The 24,473-nt window shown below is 35.1% G+C and overlaps 1 protein-coding gene across 10 annotated transcripts in view; it reads left to right on the forward strand.

Annotated features, from left to right (window-relative positions):
- Positions 1–24,473, forward strand: part of NOL4 (nucleolar protein 4) — a 397,837-nt gene that overhangs the window by 211,838 nt on the left and 161,526 nt on the right. For 9 of the 10 annotated variants that reach the window (XM_017874065.1, XM_017874067.1, XM_017874066.1 and 6 more), the window contains one exon: positions 5,534–5,817. In XM_017874065.1, coding sequence (XP_017729554.1) covers positions 5,534–5,817 — 284 coding nt within the window. Of the gene's footprint in view, positions 1–1,400; positions 1,613–5,533; positions 5,818–24,473 lie in introns of those variants that run through there. The other variant, XM_017874074.1, reaches the window with a different exon arrangement.

Here is a 24,473-nt window from a genome sequence, read left to right on the forward strand (position 1 = left end):
ATATAAACAATAAAAATTAACTCCTCATTGATATGTAAGAATTAGTTTTATTATTTAATTATTGCACTGAAATTTAGTTATATGCTTTGAGATATCCAGCTTATCTCTGTGCCTTCACTGTAATAACCTCCTTCAAGTAGATCCCATTCTTTCATGACAAAGGATGGATTAGGAGCTGTCAAACAAGAGTAAGTGTCCCCCTTCTGGACAATTTAGTAGAAGGCTGAAACATCTGTTATTTTCTTGCCTCCAATAAAATCAGTTTTATCATATTAAAACAAATGTCCTTTAATCTTTTAGTAGTAGTCATATATATATATATATATATGTTTATATATACCTACATATACACATAATATGTATATACATATGCATTTGTTAGCATCAATAAACTTAAGTATGAATGTTTTGACTTCACAATGTCCCATTATTCTTTTGCACATGTTTAAGATAACGTTACTAAATAGTATACAATCCAAATTATATTTTGCAAATAAAATAAAAATTGCAATTTGCAATTTTGGTTATTTATCTTTCTGCAGGTTTTTGTGGTTTTGAGACTGAAGGCACAGGACTTTGTGGTCAGGAACTGAGGTTTTGCATGTGAGATAACAAAACAAAACAGAGAGCAGGGCTATGTCATTAAGTGTTAAAAACTGTGTTGTAGAGGATAGGTAAAACATAAATTCAAAGAATGAAAAGGTCATAAGCAGGTTTTAAGGAAGGAAAATGAGGAATTTCTAGATGACAAAGGAGCTTAAGCCAGAAATGAATCAGAGAGTCAGACTCCAGGCAAAAACTGGACTGGAAAGTGCTACAAAGGATTCATTCAGCCTGCATTACCTGCTTTGTGTTGCAGAGTAGAGGGAGTTATGGTGTAAGATGTAAGGTATGGCCTAGTGATAGATAAGCTTATTTATTATTATTATTAATTTTTAACCCCTTGCTGGGAGAAGACATAGAGCAAAGACCACAAGGGGTAAAGGAGAGTCGCACTTAAACTATTTTGCAATTAGATTTCAAAGGAATTTTAAATTTTTTTCTACCTTTTGGATATGAAAGTACTAATCTTTTCAGCAAGGCTATTTACATCTATATTTTGGACTTAATACTTAGTTTTATGGTAAGATATGAAAGAGAAGTTTTCTGAGGGGGCATCAAAGGACTAGAGGAGGAAAATTGTGGCGCATTTGGGGAAAACAATAAAATCTTTTGGACCCTGTGAGCATCTGACCTGAATTTTAGGACTAAACTTCCAAGTACTAATGTTAAAATNGCTAAATCCATCCCATCAAAAGTAGCCACAGAACAAATTAACTCCCAACATCCAACTGCCCTCCTGATGTCACTAGATTCCACACTTCCTTGTCATCACATTCCACATTCTCCTCTGTTGCTAGGTACCCTGGGCACCCTTATTTTCCAAAGCTCCAGGTGCTGTTTTCCTTGGGACTCAAATGCAGAGTCTTTGGTTCAAATGCTATGGTACCCAGGCTGAAACCTTGAGAGAAGAACCATCGCCCTGGCCCAGTGAACCTGAAGGCCATACCCACAGATCTTAATACTGCACCCTCTGTGTAGCAGCTACTCAGGATGGAGCAAACTATGTTAGGTAAGGAAGCAGATTACCCCTTTAAAGTGGTGACCTGATGTGAATTGGTTACAGGAGTCTGAGGTCTGCGATTTTAAATTCTTAAAAAGTATCTTTTAGGGAGAGAGGGAAAGAGAATAAAAACTGTTAACATGATTACATGAAACTCAACAATATAAAATTCTTAATTTATACTCAGTTTAATATCTGCTCACTGTTCTATATGGCATTTTTAAAATAAAGACATCAAAACTTTGTTTTAAATTTGGATTTATAGGACAGTGTTATGAGACATTATTGTTTTTTACCATTTAAATTGCAAAATATGTGAGTATGTATATTTGATACAAATGAGTAAATCATGTATTTGTTTTTCTTAAAACATACTGATTTACTGAGGAATGAAGTATGTAATGCTGTTGAATTTAGTTACCTTGGTAACATCTGGAGTGAACTACTCCATCTAAAAATATTTTCTACCTTATTATTGATATTTTTTATTGAAACGAAAACATGGCACTTATTAAAGCCTTTCCTGACAAATAATAATGTTTACCTTACCTGAAAAATAAATGAATGATATACCATTTATTAGATATACATAATGATTTCAGATTGAAGAAAGAGATGTAGGATGTTTAATTTTTAACCAAGATAGACATTGGATTTGTCTTATGCTAATGTAGATTTTATTTTAAAATGTAATGTATACTTAGGGTTATTTAACCTAAAAATGTATTGACAAAGCTTTCATACATTAAATGTTACTATATTTTTTAAAGGTTTCTAGAACACAAATGTTAAATCACTTTTTTCATGAACTAAAAATTGCAGTTGAATATGTTCATTGTGCTCTTCTTTGGACTTTCATGGGAAATAATAAAGTAATCAAAAATTATCTTCATAATTTAGCATAAGAATTTGAATTGGCATAAAAAGAACATGCACACATCTATCTGAATTACTTACATAAGTCATCCCCTTAATTCTGCATTTCAAAAACCCTAGACATTTCATGTTAAAATAGTATTTTGAATCCTTGCATTAATACCTATGGAAAGTACCATGTAATAAAAAATGTCATATTATTTATGGCCAGTTTCCCAAATTTTCCTATGTATTTTTTCTTTCCACAACAATTCTTTCTTTGATGGGTACATAAAAAGAGTAATTTAATAGAATTTTGCCATTTGAACGTATTTTAACATTTTTCACATGATAGTCTTAGAAAACTGTTTGAAAATATTATTTCAGGCTGGGCGTGAAATAATAATTCAGTCCAGGCGTAATTTGTAATGAAAAAATATTATTTCATTATGAATTAAACCTAATGGGCTTTGTTTATTTTATTTTATTTGAGATGCAGTATCGCTCTTGTTGCCCAGGCTGGAGGGTAATGGCGTGATCTCAGCTCACTGCAACCTCTGCCTCCCAGGTTCAAGCAATTCTCCTGCCTCAGCCTCCCGCGTAGCTGAGATTACAGACACATGCCACCATGCCCCGTGAATTTTTGTATTTTTCGTAGAGACAGGGATTTCACCATGTTAGCCAGCCTGGTCTTGAACTCCTGATGTCAGGTGATTCACCCACCTTGGCTTCCCAAAGTGCTGGGATTACAGGCATGAGCCACCGTGCCCAGCCTGTTTTTTAATTTTTTACTACAGACCTGGCTTCATCCTAGATTCTTGCCTATTCTATTACTACTAGTCATACCAGTTCTGTTCTCACAATTTTTCTAGTTGTCTCTTTTTCTGCACCACCACTGCTTCAGAAGTTTGAGCTTTTAAAGATGCCAACTTAGATGACTTCTACATCTCTTAATTGGTCTCCCCAACTTCCATTTTGCCCCTTCATACCATTCTCCTCATCAGAGTCAGAATAGTCTACCTGAAATATAACTTTTTCCATGTCACTTCTCACAATAAATTAAAACTGTTATTTGCTCTCAGAATAAAATCCAAGTTCTTTGATAAACAAAATGCTTTTCTTGGTATTCTCTTTTTTTCTTTCTAGGTTTATCTTTTCTCTTTCTCTTTTCTTGCACTCCAGACTACTCTTACTTCTCACTTGCCCTGCATATGCTGACCTCTGTGACTCTGCATGTGCTGATCCCTCTATAGAGAACGCTCTTCCCTAACTTCTCCACCTGGTTAAGGCTCACTCACCTTTTGGAATTCAACTCATATCCCCTTCTTCAGGAAGCCTTCTATGATGTCTTAATCCCTTGTATTAGACCACAGCCTTCTTGCTCTGCATTTTAATAGCATGTTTGTTTTTCTGTCTCTCTTAATTATCTGTGAACTTGTTGAAGGCGGAGTCTCTACAGGCTAAAAACTTAACCCCATATTGGTCAGAGTAAGCACTTAACAAATGTTAGTGAATAAGTGAGTGAACCTGTGAGTTATATTACTCTTTCAGAATTTGAATGTAATTCCCATGAATGTAATTGATCAGAAAGCATTAGCTATTTCATTACACCCCTCCAAAAAGCATACTTGATAATATTCAGAAAATTAAAAATCACAAGTATTCAATAATATTTCTTTTGCTCACCCATATTTATATGACTTCACTAATAGCTTTTAACTAAAGGAAACATTTTAACACCTTTTCCACCATAATTTTTAAAAATCAGTAGCAAATTGTTATATAAGATAAAATTAATTAAGAAAATAGAATGTTATTTCATGTAATCTTTGTCTATGTGTTTTCTTTTTACGAAATTGGGATCATACCAATCGCACTCTTTTGTAGCTAGATTTTTCTATTTAGTACTTCATGACTTACATCCCCATATCTTAAAATAGAATATTTAATAATTACATAGTATTCTAACAATTTCAACATTTATTTAAATAATCTATTTGTGGTAATTTAGGTCATTTCTAATTTTTTGCCATTATGAACAACACTGGTATGAATGTTTACCTACAAAAAGATACACACACTGATTAAACTTCTTAGGTGTTAAACTCCCACAAGTCTAACGAGTGGAACAAAGTTTATGAGCACTTTTAATGCTTTAGATGCATATTAAACACTCATTCAGCTTTTACTGATGCACATTCTCACCAGTAGGATAAATGATGCTTTTTATCAGAGAATGTTTACCAAATCTAGGTATTCTCTCTGGAAAACAAAAGCTATTTGCAAAATAATTGGTAGTTGTTTAATTCTCTTTGTTTTTTTTTTTTTTTTTTTTTTTTTTTTTTTGTTGTTTTTTTTATCTTTTTTTTTTTTTTTTTTTTTTTTTTTTTTTTTTCCTTTGAGATTGCATTTGAGATTGAATTGTTCTCTCAATTCTGTTTTCTTCTTATTATTTTATTTCACTTCTTGTGCCTAAATGTGCTGTGTTAGCCCATTTGCATTGCTATAAAGGAATACCTGAGACTGGGTAACTTATAAAGAAGAAAGGATTATTTGGCTTACAGCCCTGCAGTCTGTACATGAAGCATAGTGCCAGCATCTACTTCTGGTGAGGGCTTCTGGAAGCTTACAATCATGGAGGAAGATGAAGGGGAGCCAGTTTGTCTCATGGTGACAGAGGGAGCAAGAGAGAGCGAGAAGAGGTGCTAGCTCTTTTAAACAACTGTCTTTCCTATGAACTCCCAGAGCAAGAACTCACTCATTACCATGGTAATGGCACAAAGCCATTCATGAAAAATTCACCCTCATGACCCAAACACCTGCCGCTAGACCCCACTATGGACACTGGAGGTCACATTTTAATGTGAGATTTAGAGAGGACAAAACATTCAAACCTTACCATGTGCCTACTAGATTAAAAATAACAATAACTGTTTACAAGCTTATTGCTGAGGATGAATTACATATTATATGTAAAATGCCATTCACATAATGGGAGCTCAATAAATGCTAGTTGAAGTAGAATCTGAATAGCATATTAATTAAAATCAAAATGTAACTTTTCCTTTCCAACAGATGATTCTGCTGCAGAGAGCTTTAATGGCAATGAGACTCTGGGGCAGAGTTCAATTGCTTCAGGGGGAACACACAGCAGGGAGATGGGAGACTCCAACAGTGATGGCAAAACTGGGCTGGAGCAAGATGAACAGCCACTGAACCTGAGTGACAGTCCCCTCTCTGCACAGCTAACTTCGGAATACAGAATAGATGATCACAACAGTAATGGGAAAAACAAATATAAGAATCTTCTAATTTCTGACCTCAAGATGGAACGAGAGGCGAGAGAAAATGGAAGCAAGGTATGGTCACATTACAATTTCCAGAATTTTTGAGTCGGTCATGAAGGTCACAGAAAATACCTATGCATATAGGAGATAAACATTATTGTTAATAAAAATATTATAAACAAATCCAATAAGAGGATGCCAAGAAACTTATGACCAAGCATATTGTGTGTTTATAACATATGATTTGAGGAATAATAGCAAAATGAATCGTGTCTCAAAGCTGTGGGTGTTTTTTGATATGGAGAATCACTTGAGTTAATGTTTCTCATGTATATAATCTATTTGTATGAATCTCTCTGGGAATATGTTCAGCTCAGATGTGACAGTTTCAGTCTCAGTACACAATTTTTTACTATAAAAGGATCACTATCTAGTTTCTCCTAGATGGATAGGTGTACATAAAGATAAAGTTTCAATTAAATTCTTCAGTTTGCTTTAGAGACCTGGGGACTTTGATCAGTAATTTTCTTTGTGGACACTAAAGAACTGTTAAGTGTGAGGGTCCTGGATGAAGTTTGTGGGTTAAATAATTATTTTAAGAAATGATTTATCATAAATTATATCATACAAAAGACAAAAACACATTTCAGACATATCTAAATGTTTAGATTCTTTATATTAATATTAGAATAAATTACAATCCTCTCCCATTCCCAGCTGACTTTTTTTTTAAATTAAGCTTAAACTTCTGCTAGTTTGAGATAACACATGCTGGTGACTTTGCTCTATGATTTTTGAAGGTGTACTTTGGAACACATGAGGGTTTTTATGGACAATACCTTTTGAGTGCCTTCCCCAGCCCTTACCTCTAAGTCAGAGTTGTAGAACTTGTTTTTTGACATAGATCCTTAAAGCAAAATGTCTTAATCTGGATTAATTTCTGAATTTGCTGAGGCACTATGCTTCCTAAATTGGCTCTATTTAAATCTTCTTGCTTGCCTGGGGGGTGTGTTGTTTTATCCTCTTTTAAGCGAGTCACTAGACATTGGCAGACACTTAAGCACTCCTGCCTGAGGGAAGCTGCTACAACTTTTTCTGTGGCAAATGTTCAAATATCTTCCTCAGTGGTTTAAAGCCAAATTACATAAACGCAAATGATTTTATATTTGCTAACATGATCTGATTCACTGTGTACTGTGTTACATTTTACAGAACAAAATAACTCCTAAGTTTCCCTGCCCTCCACATAAACCTGTCTTTATGAAGTTTAAATAATCGTGAAATGTCCTTTCTATGCTATGTGTCTATTAAATTTTTTTCTAAAATTATTGGATGGTTTGCTCTTCTTTTTCTTATTCCCTTATTCAGTATTACTCTGGGAACGATGCTTATTAAAACATATTCTTGCACATATTAAACAGAATGAAGTGACCTTTCTACCTCTATTACAATGGAGTTGAGAAGCACAGATGGTTTGGGCTGCTCCTGAGGGTTAAGATGATAAACAAGCCTAGAGGAGAAGAAGATACTCCTGATGCACTTAATATTTTATGGTTTAGTAAATGAAGAATAATTCCCACAGCCAACTGAGGAATAGCCAAAGACGCAGAAGATAAATCAGAAGGGTGTAATGTATGAAAGCTAAGCAAAGTCCACCTTTCAAGGAGAGTGTAGGCAGCTCCCATGGACAATGTCGAGAATTCAAATAAGATGAAGATAGAAAATAGTTAAATTTGTGAGAGAAGTTTTGATTGGGAGCACGTCGGGAAAAGAATCAAGAGAGATTATTTTATTATTTTCTTCAAAATAACATAGTAAATACTTATCACCTATGAAGGACAAGTACATCTAGAGATATAATAAACAGCAGGAGAACTAGAGTTAATAGTATCGTATCATCTATTGAAAATCTGCTAAAAGTACATTTTAGATGTTCTTACCATATGGAAGTGATGGCTGTGTTAAGTTGCTTTCCTGGAGTAATCATTTAACTATGGACAGGTATATCAAAACATCATGTTGTACATCTTAAATTTATGCAATTAAAAATACTTGGCATACTTGCAGCAATGGAGCAGGTAGCAGAGACAACTCACAGAAATAACAGTCTTTATTCACAAGGCTCTTGATACATAATTTTGAGAAAGAGGATACATATACATAGAAAAGTTTCTTAGAACAAGCACAGGCAATACTTATTCTCGTATTAAAACAGTAAGAGTTTAAGTAAGAAAATACTATTTCAAGTAATAGTCAAAATAGACCTCCTAGAGGAACTGAGCCTTGAACTTTGAAGGAAATGCAAGATTACCATTTTATTTCTTTCAGAAGGGGTCTCTTGCTAGACACTGTGAAGGGCCTGGAATGCAGATAGGGAAGATGACTTATTCTCAGGCTAGGGAATCATTGTCCATTCTGACCTCAGTATGATTTTATCACTTCCTCGTGGCATTGAGGAAGAACATGACATCCTTATGCAGGATAAACTAGTTGCTACCAATTAATTTATTCTCTAAATATTTACTAAAGGATTCCTACACGCAAGTCACTGTTGTAGGAAGCAAAAATATGTAAATGGAAGAGCAAGATTCCTGCTGTTTAAAAGCTCATAGTCTAGCAGGGGGGACAAACTTGTGGTTACAGTCTCATTCTGTAAGTGATATGAGGGACGTATGGTCAGGAGGGTGAAATGAAAGAACGGGAAGAGTGCCAAGGGACTATAATGATTCTTAAGGAAAACTCTAAAGAGAGATTGATGTCAGAGATGAGTGTGGAATGGCAAGTAGGAGTTATTCTGATTATGTATGGGAGAGGGGTAAGCATGTTTTAAGGCACAGAGCTGTGAGAGAGCATACCTGGCATGGGTATTTGCAAGGAGCTTAGCATGGCTGCAGCAGAGAACATGTGTGAAGTGATGAAGTATAAAGCGGCTCCACCAATAAATGTAGGCCATTTTAAGGACTTTGGATTGTCTAATAGAAAGAGCTTAGTGGTCAGCTTAGAATTTTAGAAAGCTCATGGTCAGCTTGAAATTTTATAAAAATTATTCTGGCAATGTTTTGGTGAGTGAATAGGATAGGGAATAGAAAAAAGTAATGAGAGAATTCTGGTTAGAGAGCTATTGTGGCAATCCAAGAGGAAAATATTGACAGTTGGAATCAAATAACTGACAATGAGAAGGAAAAGCAGATATGTAGTACAAAAAATTACTGAACATGTTATTTTTGTTATTTTGGCATTGTATTTGCAGGACTAACTATCTAACCTCCATAGGTTGTATTCATATATTGCCAAACTCCTAGGAGTGCCATTCACATAGCCTGTAATATGAGTATCATATTTACCTTTCAATATCCCATTAGTGTGAACATTCTGTGAATATAAAAATGATGTTTACCTTGTCCGCTGCAGTATGCCTCACACCTGGCTTACTATCTTGTCCATAGATGTTTCTCAATACTTTGAGGAAATATACAAAGGTTTATTGAATGTGGAAAGCCAAGTATAGAAGAACATTCTAGAATGACTCCAAGATTTTTGGCTTTCTTGCCTAAGTGGATGATGAATCCATTTACTAAGATCCAGAATGAGAAACATTTGAAGAGGCAGGTTTCCACATGTAAAGTTTACGATGCACATGCAGTGTCCATTGGACATATTTAGTAGGCATTCCGGGGAAATGTGTCAGCTCTGAAGAAAGGTACAGGATGGAGAGAGAGACGTTTTAAAGATTTCAGAACAAAAGTGGTGCTTGAAGCTGTGGTGGTTGATAAGATCACCTTGGGAGAGCACAGAATGAGGAGAGAGTCGAAATATGTCATCTTGCAGAATATCAACCCATTAGGAACAAGTGATATAAAAGGAATTTGTAGAGAAACAAATACTCAAGGAGAAAATGAAAGCAACTGGATAAGAAGGGGATGTTTTAGAAGGCAAAATGTGGAGCATTTCAACATTGATACAAATTATTAAACTAAGCAATCCTTAGATGAAGTGACATAGGCCTGAACCTGAACTTTGCTTAGGAGAGTTAGTGCTCAGAGGTGGATTCAAAACACATGGCAGAAGAAACACTAACAGAATTAGTGGGCAATTTGATTGAAGACAGTTATAGAGGCTGAGATAGGAAAGTGGAATCATTTTAATTGCGAAGGAGAGTGTGTCTGGAATTTCTCTTTAGAGATTCTTCCTGCAATCTTAATCCAAATGTAGAGTGCTCTAGGGTTCCTGCATCTGGATCAATACTTGCTTTACCCCAAGGCTATGAAGTGAACTTCATAATAAAGTTCTGTTCAATCTGTGCGATCTTTTGTAGTCCTCAGGATTGTTCCATCACTTCTGTGTGACCTTTTGAAGTGACACTACTATACATTTCTTCTTCCTTTGAGGGCTATAAAAGCTTAATTATATAGAATATGTGAAAAGCTTAGATTCCAGTGAGTTTAATGTTGACCTATTTCACAAGTTTACTGTGAATAAAACCAAAAAAAATGATTATAAAGCATTGAAAAATTGAACAGTGAATACAAGTGCTTAAAACGAATAGTTGAGTTGGACTATGTCATTTACTGATTACTTATTATTATGCAAATTCACTCACTAGACTAGCAGGGAATCACATTAACTAATCTAAGGACTAAATATATTGCACTGAATGAAGTTAGGTGATATTTATTTTCTACTTGCTGTTGGCCGCATTTTAAAAGGACAACTAATAATATTAGAGCTCTAAAGAGAGTTGAAATGATGATAAAGAGCTTGGAAAATGAGACCCATGAGGAAGTGTTAAGGGATTAGCTATATAGAAAATGAAAGGCCAATCAAACACCAATCTAGGTATAGATGTTTTAAATTATTAATCAATGAGAATAGAAAGACAACTGGAATTCTAATGGCAGTGAATACTTAAAAACACTGTATTATTGGCTTTTTAATTTTTTGTTTTCTATTTATCTTTTAGTATTTATAACCCAGCTGCATTTTACTTTATATGGTTAAATATTCTGAAGCAATTTCCCCAAAGAATGTTTCCAATAAGGACTGCGGTGGGCAAGTGATTATTGTTGAACAGTTTATGTGCAACTGTGGTTACTGCATATTTGGATTTTAGCTCAGTTCCCAAGACCCCTAAATCTTCACTTTATTTAGCAATATTTTATTTTGTCCAGTGTGTTTCATGTAACTTTTTTCAATTAATCTTTAATTTTTTACCAAAATTGATACTACCATTCAGTTAGTTTATAAAATATTAATGGTAACTAACATTAATATTTGCAATATTTAATTTTGTTTAAATGTGATTAATGGAAGCAGCACATGCTTCAAAATATCTCTTTAAAAAAATCAAGTGTAATGAAATTGTCTTTTACAAACTAAGAGTGATGAATTGACTTCTCTAATATCTTTGTCTTTGTTATACGGATATTTCTTCTCATTATTGTTTCAATTTAATGATTTTTAATGTCTGGCTTTTAGGTGTTATACATTTATTTGGCCCAGGTGTTGTTTAGGGTAGAAACAACAGTGTATATTCTTATTCAGGGTAGAAACAACAATAGGAAATGTGCTTAATATGTGTGAGACACTCTCCTGAGTGCTAGAAGGACAAAGGAAAAAAAAAAGTCTCTATCATTAAGAATTCACATTTTGGCCAGAAAAAGCAGACATATAAATGAGTGTATTATAATACGGAAATTGATTTGTGTGTGAGAGTCTCCTCTGGGCTTACTAACTATGCCTTGGAAAGTTCCTGACTTAATTCTTATTGGTTAAATAGGAGATGGCCACTGAGCAATAGGGAACTCCAAACAGAGGAACACTGATGAACAGAGCGTTAAGGTAAGGACTAGAAATGCTGAGGATGGAAGTGATGAGTTAAGTCTGGAGACTAGAGTGCCAGACTAGGGAAGATTTGGAATACCCTTTTGAAGCTTGGATTTTACTCTTTAGTTGACAAGGAATCACTTAAGGGTATAGGATAGGAAAATAGTGTGGTTGGATTGTTTTTTGGGGTAGAAAAATTCTGGCATCTGTTTTACAAGATGGCTTTAGATGGCATAAGAAGGGAGAAGTCTGCTAACAGAGAATAAGACTTGCCTTAGTAAGGTAGTAGTTGGGATGGAGAGGAGGGCATAAATTTAAGAAATATATAGAAAGTTAAATGAACAGAATTAGGTGTTTGATTACATAGGTGGTGGAGAGTATAAAAGAAACTTTAGCCACAGGATAAAGGATATATCAGTTTTGATATTGGGATACTGTATCAACTGTAGTAATTATGAATATTGTATAAAGCTTTCTTATTCATAACTCAGAGCAACCCAATGTAAGAACAAATACAGTTATTAGCTTTATTTAAACAAAAGGAAATAAAATATAGTGCCATGTAAGTAATTCCAGTGACATAATTAATACAATCAGGTAAGTGATAAAACCTGGTATTTAACCCAGGTTACCTGCCTCTGCAGCCCATGTAATTTTCACTACACCCACACCTGCTGGTGCTGTGTGAGACCAGTCATCTCTCTGCATCACATGGTGACTATGACAGGCAAGCTGTACAGAAAGGAATAGTATCTAATACAATCAGTGGATAGCTTTTTGATAAATAGCAAATACTTGCAGTAGCATTTCTTATTTTCTTATTTCAAATATTTTGCTTTTGATATTTGAGTTACTTTACACCACGAAAAGAATGTAACAGATGCCTCTATCATAAAACTAAGTATGTCTTCAAAGTATCCATTTATTGCTTTGTTTCATAAATGTAAATGAATGCGTAATTGAATGAAAGTGGTTCTTTTAACAGCTCTAGGGTAAATTTTGAGCTTATATTTTATTAAATAACAATTTAAAATAGCATCTTCATATTATATACATATATAAACCTACGTATTTTGCATATAAACACACATATGAATAGTATATTCCATACTTAAAGATCACATATTCTTCAGTTCTGCTCATTACTGGATACATTTTTTTTCTTATGTTCTCAGTAGAGTTTTAGAAAATAAAATGATGCACAAGAAGGATATAATAAGGTTAATAGCTTTGTAGTATATGCCATATTGCAATCTAAATTTAAATGTCTACAATGCTTTTATGAATAAATATCCACATTACTAGGGATTGTAAAATCAACTATATTATAGAATAATACAATTTTAAAATCAAGAACCACTTCATTTTACAGATGAAGAAATTGAGACCCACCCAAATGACCTAATACCCAAATCAGTGTCCTTTTGAATCATTATGCTACCATGTTTGCCATTGCATATGCTCATATTCTCTACGTGTTGTTACGGGAAGATGAAGAACAGGGCCATTAATTACAAGTGCCTCTGCCTACCATGCATGTTCCAGTCCGTGTTGGTTCATTTCACATTTTATATCTCAGGAAAATGAAGAAGGTGAGGGCTTCTATAATTTATGCCTTGAAATGTGCAAGGTGAAGTTGATTTTAATTCTGCACATTCAGTGAAATGTGCATTTTGAGTTTCTTTTAGGCATATAATAGTTCATATGGGTCAGTACAAAGTTGTAACTAGCCCTCCAGCCACTGATGCCATGTATTCATAAATAATCTGGTTAGTTATAAATTGTATTTTTGACCAAAATACAAAACAAAATTGACCCGTCATTATCCTTATCTTTATTTGATGATTCATCAATACCTCAAAAGAAGTTGTCTATTTTGTATATTTTGCGTTTAATTTTGTTTATTTGTTTATGGGCTTTCTGTTTTTGTTTTTTGTTTCTTTGCTTATATGTGTGTGTGCTTATCTTTTTCCTCTTGAGTTCTAGCATTAAGAATAAGGTCAAATGCTTAAAATATCATTCCAGTTTGTAGATGTCTTGAGAATAGTGGAGAACCTCTAAGAGAAAGAACTATATTTTAAATACTCAGAAGTGATTTATATATGTCTCAAGATAATTGCTATTACCAGGACTCCTTAAAATATTCAATATTGACCCAAATTTGGAGAAAGAATAAAAGAAGAAAATTAATACTAGACTCAGAGTTATATATTCTAATTTGTTTCAATTCATAGTTATATATTCTAATTTGTTTCAATATGCTAGTTTACATTTTCATTATTAGATGAACCCTACATTATGCACCATAAAATAATTATCTGTAGCCTTATTATTAGTATGTATTTTATTTTTTATTAAAAAATGTTAATTATTATGGGTACATAATAGGCATACATATTCATGAGGTATATGTGATGGTCTCATACATGCATATGATGTGTAATAATCACATCAGTATAATTGGAGTATCCATCAACTCAAACATTTATTTATTTGTGTTAGTAACATTCCAATTTCACTATTTGAGTTATTTTAAAATATATAATAAAGTATTGTTGACTGTAGCCACCTTGTTGTGCTATAAGGTACTAGATCTTAATCTTATTCATTCTTCTAACTATATTTTTTGCAAACTACCTATCTGACAAGGGATTACTAACCAAAATATACAAAAAATTCAAGCGATTTGATAGACTAAATATAATAATACAATTTAAACAATAGGCAAAAGGTCTGAATAGACATCTCCCAAATGAAGACATACAAATGGCTAACAGGTATATGAATAAATGCTCAACCTCATTTATCATCAAAGAAATGCAAATCAAAACTACTACAAGATGTTATCTCACCCCAGTTAAAATGGCTTTTCTCCAACAGACAGGCAATAATGAATACTGGCAAGGATATGGAGAAAAGAGAACCCTCATATACTATTGGTGGTAAAGTAAATTAATGCAACCACTGTGGAGAACAATATGGAGGTTGCTCAAAAAAACTAAAAATAGAACTAGCATATAATTCAGCAACCCCACTGCCATGCGTTTATAAATAATCTGGTTAGTTATAAATTGTATTTTTATAAATTGTATGTTACAGGTATATTTCTAAAGGAAATTGGTATATCAAAGAGCTATCTGTACACCCATATTTATTGCAGCACTATTCACAATTGCTAAGATCTGGAATCAACCTAAGTGTCTATCAATGGATTAATGGATTAAAAATGTATTATATATACACAATGGAATATTATTCAGCCATAAAAATAATGAAATCCTGTCGTTTGTAACAACATGGATGGAACTGAAGGACATTGTGTTAAGTGAAATAAGCCAAGCACATAAAGACAAATTTTGCATGTTTTCACTCATATGTAGAAGCCAAAAATGAAAATGTTTGAAATCGTGGTGATAGAGTATAGAATGATGGTTACCAGAGGGTGAGAAGAGTAATGGGGAGAGGGGGGACGTGTAGATAGTTAATGGGTACAAAAATATGGCATGCTTTTTAATACTTTTAAAATGGCGAACTTAGGGTTAGCTGGGGTCAAGAGGATAATTCAGATGACAGGGTTAAAAAAAATAGCCAAGTTGTAAACTCGGTCCCAAGGAAAAGTGAAAGATAGTGTATATTGAGTACTTGTATACTATGTGCCAGGATTATTCTAATAACTAACTTATGTAATTCTCACTGTGATCCAGTGGAATTAGGCTCTGTTAGTTTTCTCATTTTTACAGATTGAAAAACAAGATTCAAAGAAGTTGTATATATGATTGTACTAAGAATTTCTAAAATTTGTTTTTAAATTCCAAATAATTTAACCCACCTTTTAACCACTGCAATGTTAAACGATCATGGTGTAGTCCCTGAGAAATGAGCAGCTGCAAACTTGATCTGATTCTGAGACCCCCAGCTACTAGTTTGTGGTTCATAATTATTTCCTGATCAGGAAGCACACTTATCAGCTCTGTGACTTTGAACAAGTCTCTATCTTTTGAGCCTGGACAGTTCATCAATAAAATGATGATAATCTTAACCTATAGGCAATTATCAAGATTAAATAAGATGGTGTGCATTTTTTACAATAAATGAAGTTGTTGCAGTGGTTGTTATTGGCTCCAGAATTTAAGGTCTAGCTGATCCTTGCAAAAATGTCTTCCATTCGTTAATATTCATTTGGAAGTTTAATACCTGTTTTTAATAGCCTAAAAAATTCTCACTGAGATTGGCAACTTGAAGAAGCACAATGATTTATTTAAGCTAGTAAAAACTAGTTTTCTTTTCTTCTTTTGTCCCTTCTTCCTTATTTCCTTTTAGTTGCACGTATTATCCGGAAATCTGGAATATAGACATTCCCAGAGGCATTTTATAGGCTTTCTTGATCCTATTTCTGTGAGTAACATGCACTCATAAAATAGATTCTAGGATGTCTTATCTCTGCTTGTTAATATCTTTCCTGACCCCATTGGAATCTATCCAATTAAATTGTTACTTCCTTCATACCTCCTCTCCTGATCACTACTTCAGCTAGAAAATATATATATATATATATTTTCTGATCTTCTAGAGGGGAAGATCCATGAGTGCAAGGTGGCAGGGTTTTGGGTTGTAAGGTCACACACTGAAGTGATTTGCATGCGTGAAGCTTGTTCCCTGTCAAATGTTTGTTAAAGAACATGCAGTGACATGGGAATATGTTGTATTGATCTTATCCCATACACTTTTTCATTCTGGTAATTTCTTCTCATTGCCATTTGGCTTCCCTGAACTCCCAACTATGCAGCTGACTTTAGCCTTAACTTGGAATATGAGTCTTTTCTCTTTCAGGCGATATGTAAGCAATTTTACCTCTCTCATGCATATATTCCCTTTTGAATATTTCACCAAAAACAGTGAATCAAATGAAATCAATTTCCATTATGGTGATTAAGGAGGATTGCATCATAGTGGGCTGATAAAGGAGATATTTGAGGCCTTATGAGCTTTGCATTGCGATTCTCAAATCACAATGTGCAAACTTCATGTAAAATAATTAAGTATTTTTTATCAATTACATTTTCATGTATGAGACAAATATTTTAAAGTCAAAATTAACCTGTAATGTTTATTTTTACATTTTTCATTAAGATATTATCACTGGTGTTAGTCTTCTGTATTATTCAGGATTCTCCAGACAAATCGAACCAATAGGATGGATGGATGGATGGATAGATAGATAGATAGATAGATAGATAGATAGATAGATAGATAGATATAAAGAAAGTGATATATTATGAAGGATTGGCTCACACAACTATGGAGGCTAAGAAATTCGATGATCTGCTGTCAGCCAGCTGGGGGCTCAGGAAAGCCCTGGTATAGGTCCAGGGTAAGCCTGAAGGTCTGATAACCATGGGAGCCAATGGTGTATGTCCAAATCTGAGCTAGAAGATCCCAAACCCAAGAGTGCCAATGTCTGAGGGCAAGAGAAGATGAATGTTGCAGCTCAAAAATGGAGTGTACTTGTCCTTTCTCCACCTCTTTGTTCTATTTGGGCCCTCAACAGATTGGATGATGCCCACTCACATTGATGAAGGTGACATTCTTCTTTGCCCAGTTTACCAATTCAAACGCTAATCTCTTCCAGAAGCATCTTCACAGACACACACAGAAATAATGTTTACCAGCTATCTCAACACCCCATAGTGCAGTCTAGTTGACACAGAAAATTAACCATCACAAGTCCCCTGCTTAGTAACTCGGCACCCGTGTACATCTTCTTAAACCATATTTAATCTCCAAATAAAGAAAATAACAAGGAGATAATTCTGCCTGACATGATACAACTATACTACGTATAACAGAAAACAAATTAATGCCTTACCCACAAGAAGAGGTAAAATCCATGAGGGATGTTCATTCTTCTGATATGCAGTAGTTTAAATACTATGATATAAAATTAACAATACTTAAATACCCTAATATAAAGTCAATATATAGTTATTTGTGAAGGGAATAAGACAGGAAAGAAAACAAAGATATTTGCTTAATATATGAATATATACATATAAAAATGTTTCATAACAAATTAGGGGGGAAACTCTCCTGACAATTATTTTCTTATAGTCAGTATCTAGTCTTGTATTGATGGCTGGTATTTTTACCTTCTTCTATTACCATTCTGCATTCCATTTTCCTTCAGCAAGCTCCTCAGCTAGTCATGGTTCTTAATTTTAGATTAAACCCAGTCTTTTTTCTCAAAGAGTATGGGTTATTAGTAGGCTTGTTTGGATTGGGTTATTGTGATTTTTAATTGACCTTATATCACAGGGCTTGGTAACACTAAGTAATGCCCTAATGGATCTCCTGTATTCCAAACATACCCTTCCTCATCCCCACTGTGGAGTAGTACTCAAATTTCTTCATGGTAGCCTGAACCAATTACCCCAGCCAGCATAGCAACTCCCTTCTTACCCTATCGATTCAGAGGCATGAGAGGCTCAAAGTGGCTGGGTGGTAGTTTTGACTTCCAGCTTAATGAAATCATTGTTGTGTCTCCTGGTGGAAGCATTTATCTCCCTGGAACTAAGACCTGTAGACCAGTAGAGCATAAAGTTATGGGAACAGGAAGCAAAACTTTTTCTAGTCTGTCATTGGTGGTAATAATAAGTGATGCCACTCCATTTTCACTCCTTGATTCCTGGACTCATGAATCCTGGCTATCAAAGACACAGCATCATACATTAATTGCTGATTTGAAGCATATGTAGCCTCTGAAGAACCTTGTCCCAGCCCTTCAAGGTATTCACACCTAGCTGGCACTGTAACTGAGTCTTCCAAAGACCAGCCCACCATTCTATTAATCAACTGTTTCAGGATGGTAAGGAACATAGTAAGACCAATGAATTCTATCAGGATAGGCCTATTGCCACAATTATTTTACTGTAAAGTGAATCCCTTGATTAGAAGCATAGCTATATGAAATCCTAGGTAGATAATGCATTCTGTAAGTTCATGGATGGTAGCTTGGTAGAAGTGTTGTGTGCAAGAAGGGAAAATTCATATCTAGAGTAAGTCTCTGTTCCAGTAAAGACAAAACATTTTTCCTTCCATGATGGAAGAGGTCTATTTGAATCAGTCTGTCACCAGATAGCTGGCTGGTTACCCCAGGGGATGATGCCATATCTAGGGCTCAGTATTGGTGTCTGCTGCTAGTAGATTGGGTACTCAGAAAATTGGTTAATGCCCCAACTACACTGGTGAGGGTGAGCTGTTTTACTCTGTTTACCAATTGAAATACTGATCTCTTCCAGAAACACCCTTGCAGACACTCTCAGAAATAATGTTTTACCAGGTATCTGGGCATCCCTTAGCCTAATCAAGTTGACACATAAAATTAACCATTACATTTTCTCTTTAGAGATGTCTTAGAATGCTGAAATAATTTAATACATTTAGTATTATTTGGAACAATCTTTGGGTCAGGATTGTACAAGTTATCAAATAGTCATCAGTTTCTATATAAGTACGGTGCCCTACTAAAGACTGAGAGCTATACCATTGCTTCTGAAAGAGCAATACCAGTTATTGAATTAACTAAAATAAAAAAAAGTTTTAAAAAAGTCAGTTTTTATGTGCAAAAAATATTCTGTGAAAACACAAAGTAGGAAAGTGAAGACTTCAAGGAAGAAGGCATGTTGTATGGGCCCAAATTATAAGCATCACTTTCATGAGAGAAATTTGAGGAAGTAAAAAGAAAGAAGAGAATAGTTATAGAAGCAGGAAGGCAGCAAGGTTATCTGGGAGAAAATAACCATGGAGTTCAGAAGGACTGAGGGCTGCATGAAGGCAAGTCAGGAGAGACACTTTCCAGAGGGTTAGGCCTGGCAGGCTATTTGATTTTTATCCCTGAGTATGGGGAATCATCAAAGTATGTAAGCATTACAGTGATGCAATGAGTGTCAGCCTTGGCCAGGAGGCCATCTCAGCACTACATTGAATGGTTTGAGGATACGAGAGACAGAAGGTGGAGATCATCCTCCAGGGGACAGGCGTAAGAGCCATTGTCAGGATAGGAGCATTGCCAGCCTCAGTTTCGAGCTTACGGAATTTCAAGTGCTAGAGGATCATTAATTTTGGCTGATAGCTGGCAATGTGAGCTCAACAGTGAGGATGAGGCCTGGAAAAGAAAGAAATAGAAGCCACCTGAAGAGTGTCACCAGGATGCCATAAGGGAAGTTGCCAGTCAGAAGATCTGAGCCTTTCTGTTATGTATGAAAGAAGAGAAAACAGTGATGAAGGATCAAGATGAAGCAGAGAGCCAGAAAACAGGAAGAATCCAGCATATCCAGTCCCAAAGTACACAAAAAGATGGCAAGGATCATTTTGAAGGATGCAGAGAAAGATAGAGTAGATGGAAAAGCAAAATGGGCCATTGAATTGCATGTCCCTGGAGGACAAATCTCAAAGCACTGAGGCATGAATCCATATATGTTTTCTTCAGAAAAAGAAAAAAACATGTAGTAAAGGGATTCATTGCAGTTATATTAGTTTTTAAATTATTTTGGTTATAGAATCTGTATGATTAAAACAAAATATAAGATAAGGTAGATATTTTAACATGATATCTCAACGATAGCTTTTCAGTTGAATTTAGCAGTTTGAGCACCAAATAGGAAATAAGCGCTGAAAATGCAGAAATGGAAAAAGCATAGGTTCGCACTCCCAAGGCATCAAGAAAAACAAGGAGACGTTAAACTTGCTACAACATGACAGTCTGATAAGTGCAATAAAGTAATATTGAAAGTAAGTCATGAATGTAAGAGGAAGATTCATTTTATTGAGAGGAGGAATAGGGATGTGAGTTTGAGGTGGTCTGGGAAGATTTTCCTGAAAATGTCACCTTGCCTTGGGTTTAAAAGAAAGATAGTTTCCAGCCAGAAAAATGAATAAAGCAATTTGAATTTGACTAGGGTGTGTAGGTTTAGACAGTTAATCTTTCTTTAACTCAATTTATTCACCCATAACATTAGAGAATGATCTTTATTGCAAAAAATTATTTATGTAATCATCAACATAGGTTTGCTCTTTATTATGTGCTAAGCCCTGAGTAAAATGTTAAGGATATGGTAACTGTGATGAAAATCAAATGAAAACAAAACAAAACAAAAGTCTTTAAAATGTTTACTGTTGTCCCAAGACAAAATTAAAAGGCACTGTCATTATGTGTGTTATAACTATAAATCAATGAAATGATGCTGTTGACAAAAAGAATCAAAGTCTGCAAAATATTTTAAGAGACTTATTTTGAGCCATATATGAGTAACCAATGGCCCATGGCACAGCCTTGGGAGAGCCTGAGAACTTGCGCCCGAAGTGGTCAGGCTGCAGCTTGGTTTTATACATTTTAGGAAACCATAAGATATCATTCAATACATGTAACATGGACACTGGTTTGACCTGTAAAGGTGGGGTAACTGGAAGGGGAGAGGAGTGGTTTCCCCGTCATAAGCGGATTCAAGGATTTTCTGATTGGCAGTTGATTGAAAGAGTTGTCTGAAGACCTGGAATCAATAAAAAGTAGTGTCTGAGTTAAGATAAGGGATTGTAGAGAGGAAGTATTTTATTATGCAGATGAAGCCTCCAGGTAGCAGACTTCAAAGAGACTAGATTATAAATGTCTCTTTTCAGACTTAAATAATCTGTATTTTGATGTTAATGCTGGTCAGCTGTACCTGAATTCCAACAGGAGGAGGATATAATGAGGCATGTCTGACCCTCCACTTCCCTTCAAGCCCTGAACTAGGTTTCAGGTTAACTTTGGAATGCCCTTGGCCAGGGGGAGGATCTATTAGTTAGTTGAGGGTCTTAGAATTTTATTTTTCATTTACGAGGCAGTAAGTGAAGCAAATGTTAACCAAACAGTCTTGCTGAATAACAGGAGAGTGTGAAGTGTGTATGAGAATGATGGGCACTAGGGCATCCTCAGACCAGAGGTGAGGCAGTAATGAGAGGAGATAAGGCAGAGGTCAGAATAAGAGGGTCTCATATGCATACTGAAGGGCTTATACTTTATCTTATAGGGAAAATTAATAAGAAAAAGATTTTCAGCAGCAGGAAATATATGGTTGCATATGCATTTTTAGAAAGCTAAATTGTTATGCCCAGACCGTTTATTCCCCGAAGAAGACCACCAGAGGCCAGAGTCAAAGCCAAGCGGCAAGGATCTTTAATGCCAGTTCGAACTTGGTCCTTCCGTTCTACAACATAACAACATACAAGAGGGCCCCGAACAATCTGTGCGGCCTTTATAGCCTAATGTAAACAGGAAACTGTAAAGTTGCAGAGGAACGGAGGGAATCTCTAGGTTACAGCTTACAATTGGTAACATTTTATAGTTTTATACATTTAGCAGTTTTTTATTGGTTCCCGCACTCTCACAAACGCTGTGTCCTTATCGGACTTTCCGGTGGTGTCTTCTAAAGTTTATAATAAATATGGGGGGGGGGAGTCTTTTGGAATTGAATAATATAAGTGGGGAGACATATGTGGGATGAGCCCAGGAATTGAGAGACAATATGGAGGGGAGACGTATGGTGGGAATGTTTATAACTGGGCTCCAGGAAGTTGAGAGATATATGGCAAGCACTGGTAATTAGACAGAAAAAGAACCAAACAGGGACCTTCACAATACTTTTCTAACAACGTTGGAATCTATAGATAAACATAAATCGGTTATGTCCGGGGGTCAACTTTTAACTAGGCTCAAGGCGCGCCCCGGGCTGTCTGCCTGTGGATTTCATTTGATCTCTTTCAAAATAATATGCTCTTCTAATTCCTTAAGGTGTTTAATATAATCAAAGTGTTAGATTTGCAAAAGTGGTAAGGTAAACTTCACTTTTTGAACAAATATTTATTCAGGATGTACTGTGTGCCACATATCATGCTGGGCACTGAGGATGGAAAGATGAACAAAATGCAGTCGCTACCCTGTAAAAACCCAATCTATTGAGTGAGACAACTACCTAGATAATTATAATAAAACACATACAATAATAAGGATACTCACTGGACAGCATATTTACATGAAAATAATTTCAGAACACTGGGAAATATCAATAAAATCCAGAAGATAATCATATACTTTAATGTTTGTTCTTAAGAAGTTCACAGAAAGGGTAGATTTTTGAACTAAATGGTTAAGTAACAAATACAAAATGTAAAGTAATGTCTGCACCTCCTGCAAAACAATTATACAAGGACGCAGAGAATGATCTTGAACCAGTTTTCCTGGCATTCCTCTTTTGGAAAAATGGGGATAATGTTTACTTATACAAGTTTCATATAAAGAATTAAAGAATGCCTACATCAGGAATAAATGATCCCAGGTTTTTATCTTAAATATAAATCATGCTCACTTCAGACTTCAATTTTAGTGGAGTAAAACATGAGCCCTTAATGGAACCTTCATGAAACCACAATGATTCTAAGTCATCATGTGGTGCCTTTTTTCATGAATGAGAAAGTAAATGGGGACTTAATTGTTATGAGTATTGCAAATTCTTATTTAACATTTAGATTGGAGATTTTTATTGAATAGTACATTTTTGATGCAAAGTGTTTACATTTTATCATTTAATGAATATTTATTAAGGCTCTCCTATGAGCCAAGTGCTGTGTTGCTGCCTAGAAATACCAGAGTGAAGAAGATGGAGGTGGTTCCTTTTTCTCAGAGGTTCTCATCCGGTTGGGTTGTGCTGTTCATTAGCAAGACATTGGAGGTGGAACAAGAAGACATGGTATGGTCAAAGTGCAGGAAAAGATACTGGTTTGGGTCTTGGGAGTCAGGACCTTTTCTCCAGAAGATATAATATCTCATTAGGAAACAAAAGAATGAGTAGGTGCTAGATAAGAAAGAAGCTTTGCGTTCTATGCTAAAGATCTAGCCCCAGGTGGAAACAAAACTTGGAGATAAGCCTAAGCATGGCATGTTTAAGGAACTGAAACAACAGCAGAGCAGCAGGAGCTTGGAGAATGGGAGGGCTACTGGAAAAAAAATGAGTATGAAAAAGTAAAGAGGGCCACATTTCAAAAGTCCTTATAAATTATACTTATAAATTTGACCATTGTCACTACTATGAGTAGTGATGATAAGATTTTAGTTTTAAACCTGTTGAGAACTGGATGAGCCAAGGTGGAGTCAAGGAGACAATTTAAAATGCCTTTGAAATAATCTAGGCAAGGTGTTTTGTTGACTTTGTTTCTGGCATGAGTGGTACTACAAGTCACTAAGGTAGGTTTCTGTGTGGATGGCACTGGTCCCAAGCTGCTGTGACACCCAGTTTGAAGATAATTGCCTCTCCTAGTCCATGCCTTCACAGTGCCCTCTATTCTTCCCACTTCAGTACCTAAGTATAATATTATGATTAATTTCAGTGTTAGCACTTAACACTCTCTATGGTGAAACCTGAGTTCCAGTCTTTATGGACTATTGTCTTTGGCTGGTCTGAGTGCAGTGGTGTTTACAATTAATTGATCACACACAGTTATAGATTTATTTATTCCTTGTCCATTCCCATTGCTTCACTTGACAGACCTAAAAATAAAAATAATAATAAAAAAATGAAATGTCATCATTGAACAAATATTTCTTCTACCTAGAAAGTTCATTGTGTCTGCTTTCCTTATCCTGCCCCACCCCTCTACCCTGCCCTTGCCATCACACACACACACACAAACATACACACACGTCGTGTTGAACCTGGTGTGCTTCTATCCATTACTTAGACTGTGTCAGGGCTATGAAGTCTTTAAGACATTAATATTTAGCACAATTTCTAGCAGATGCTTACTAAATCAGACTAGCTGAAAGATAAAGGGAATATTGTTCTTAGCTAATGCTGTAGGTATGGGAAGAATAAAAG

The sequence above is a fragment of the Rhinopithecus bieti genome, unplaced genomic scaffold (genome assembly GCF_001698545.2).
Source record: "Rhinopithecus bieti isolate Rb0 unplaced genomic scaffold, ASM169854v2 scaffold_5260, whole genome shotgun sequence".
Classification (NCBI taxonomy): domain Eukaryota; kingdom Metazoa; phylum Chordata; class Mammalia; order Primates; family Cercopithecidae; genus Rhinopithecus; species Rhinopithecus bieti.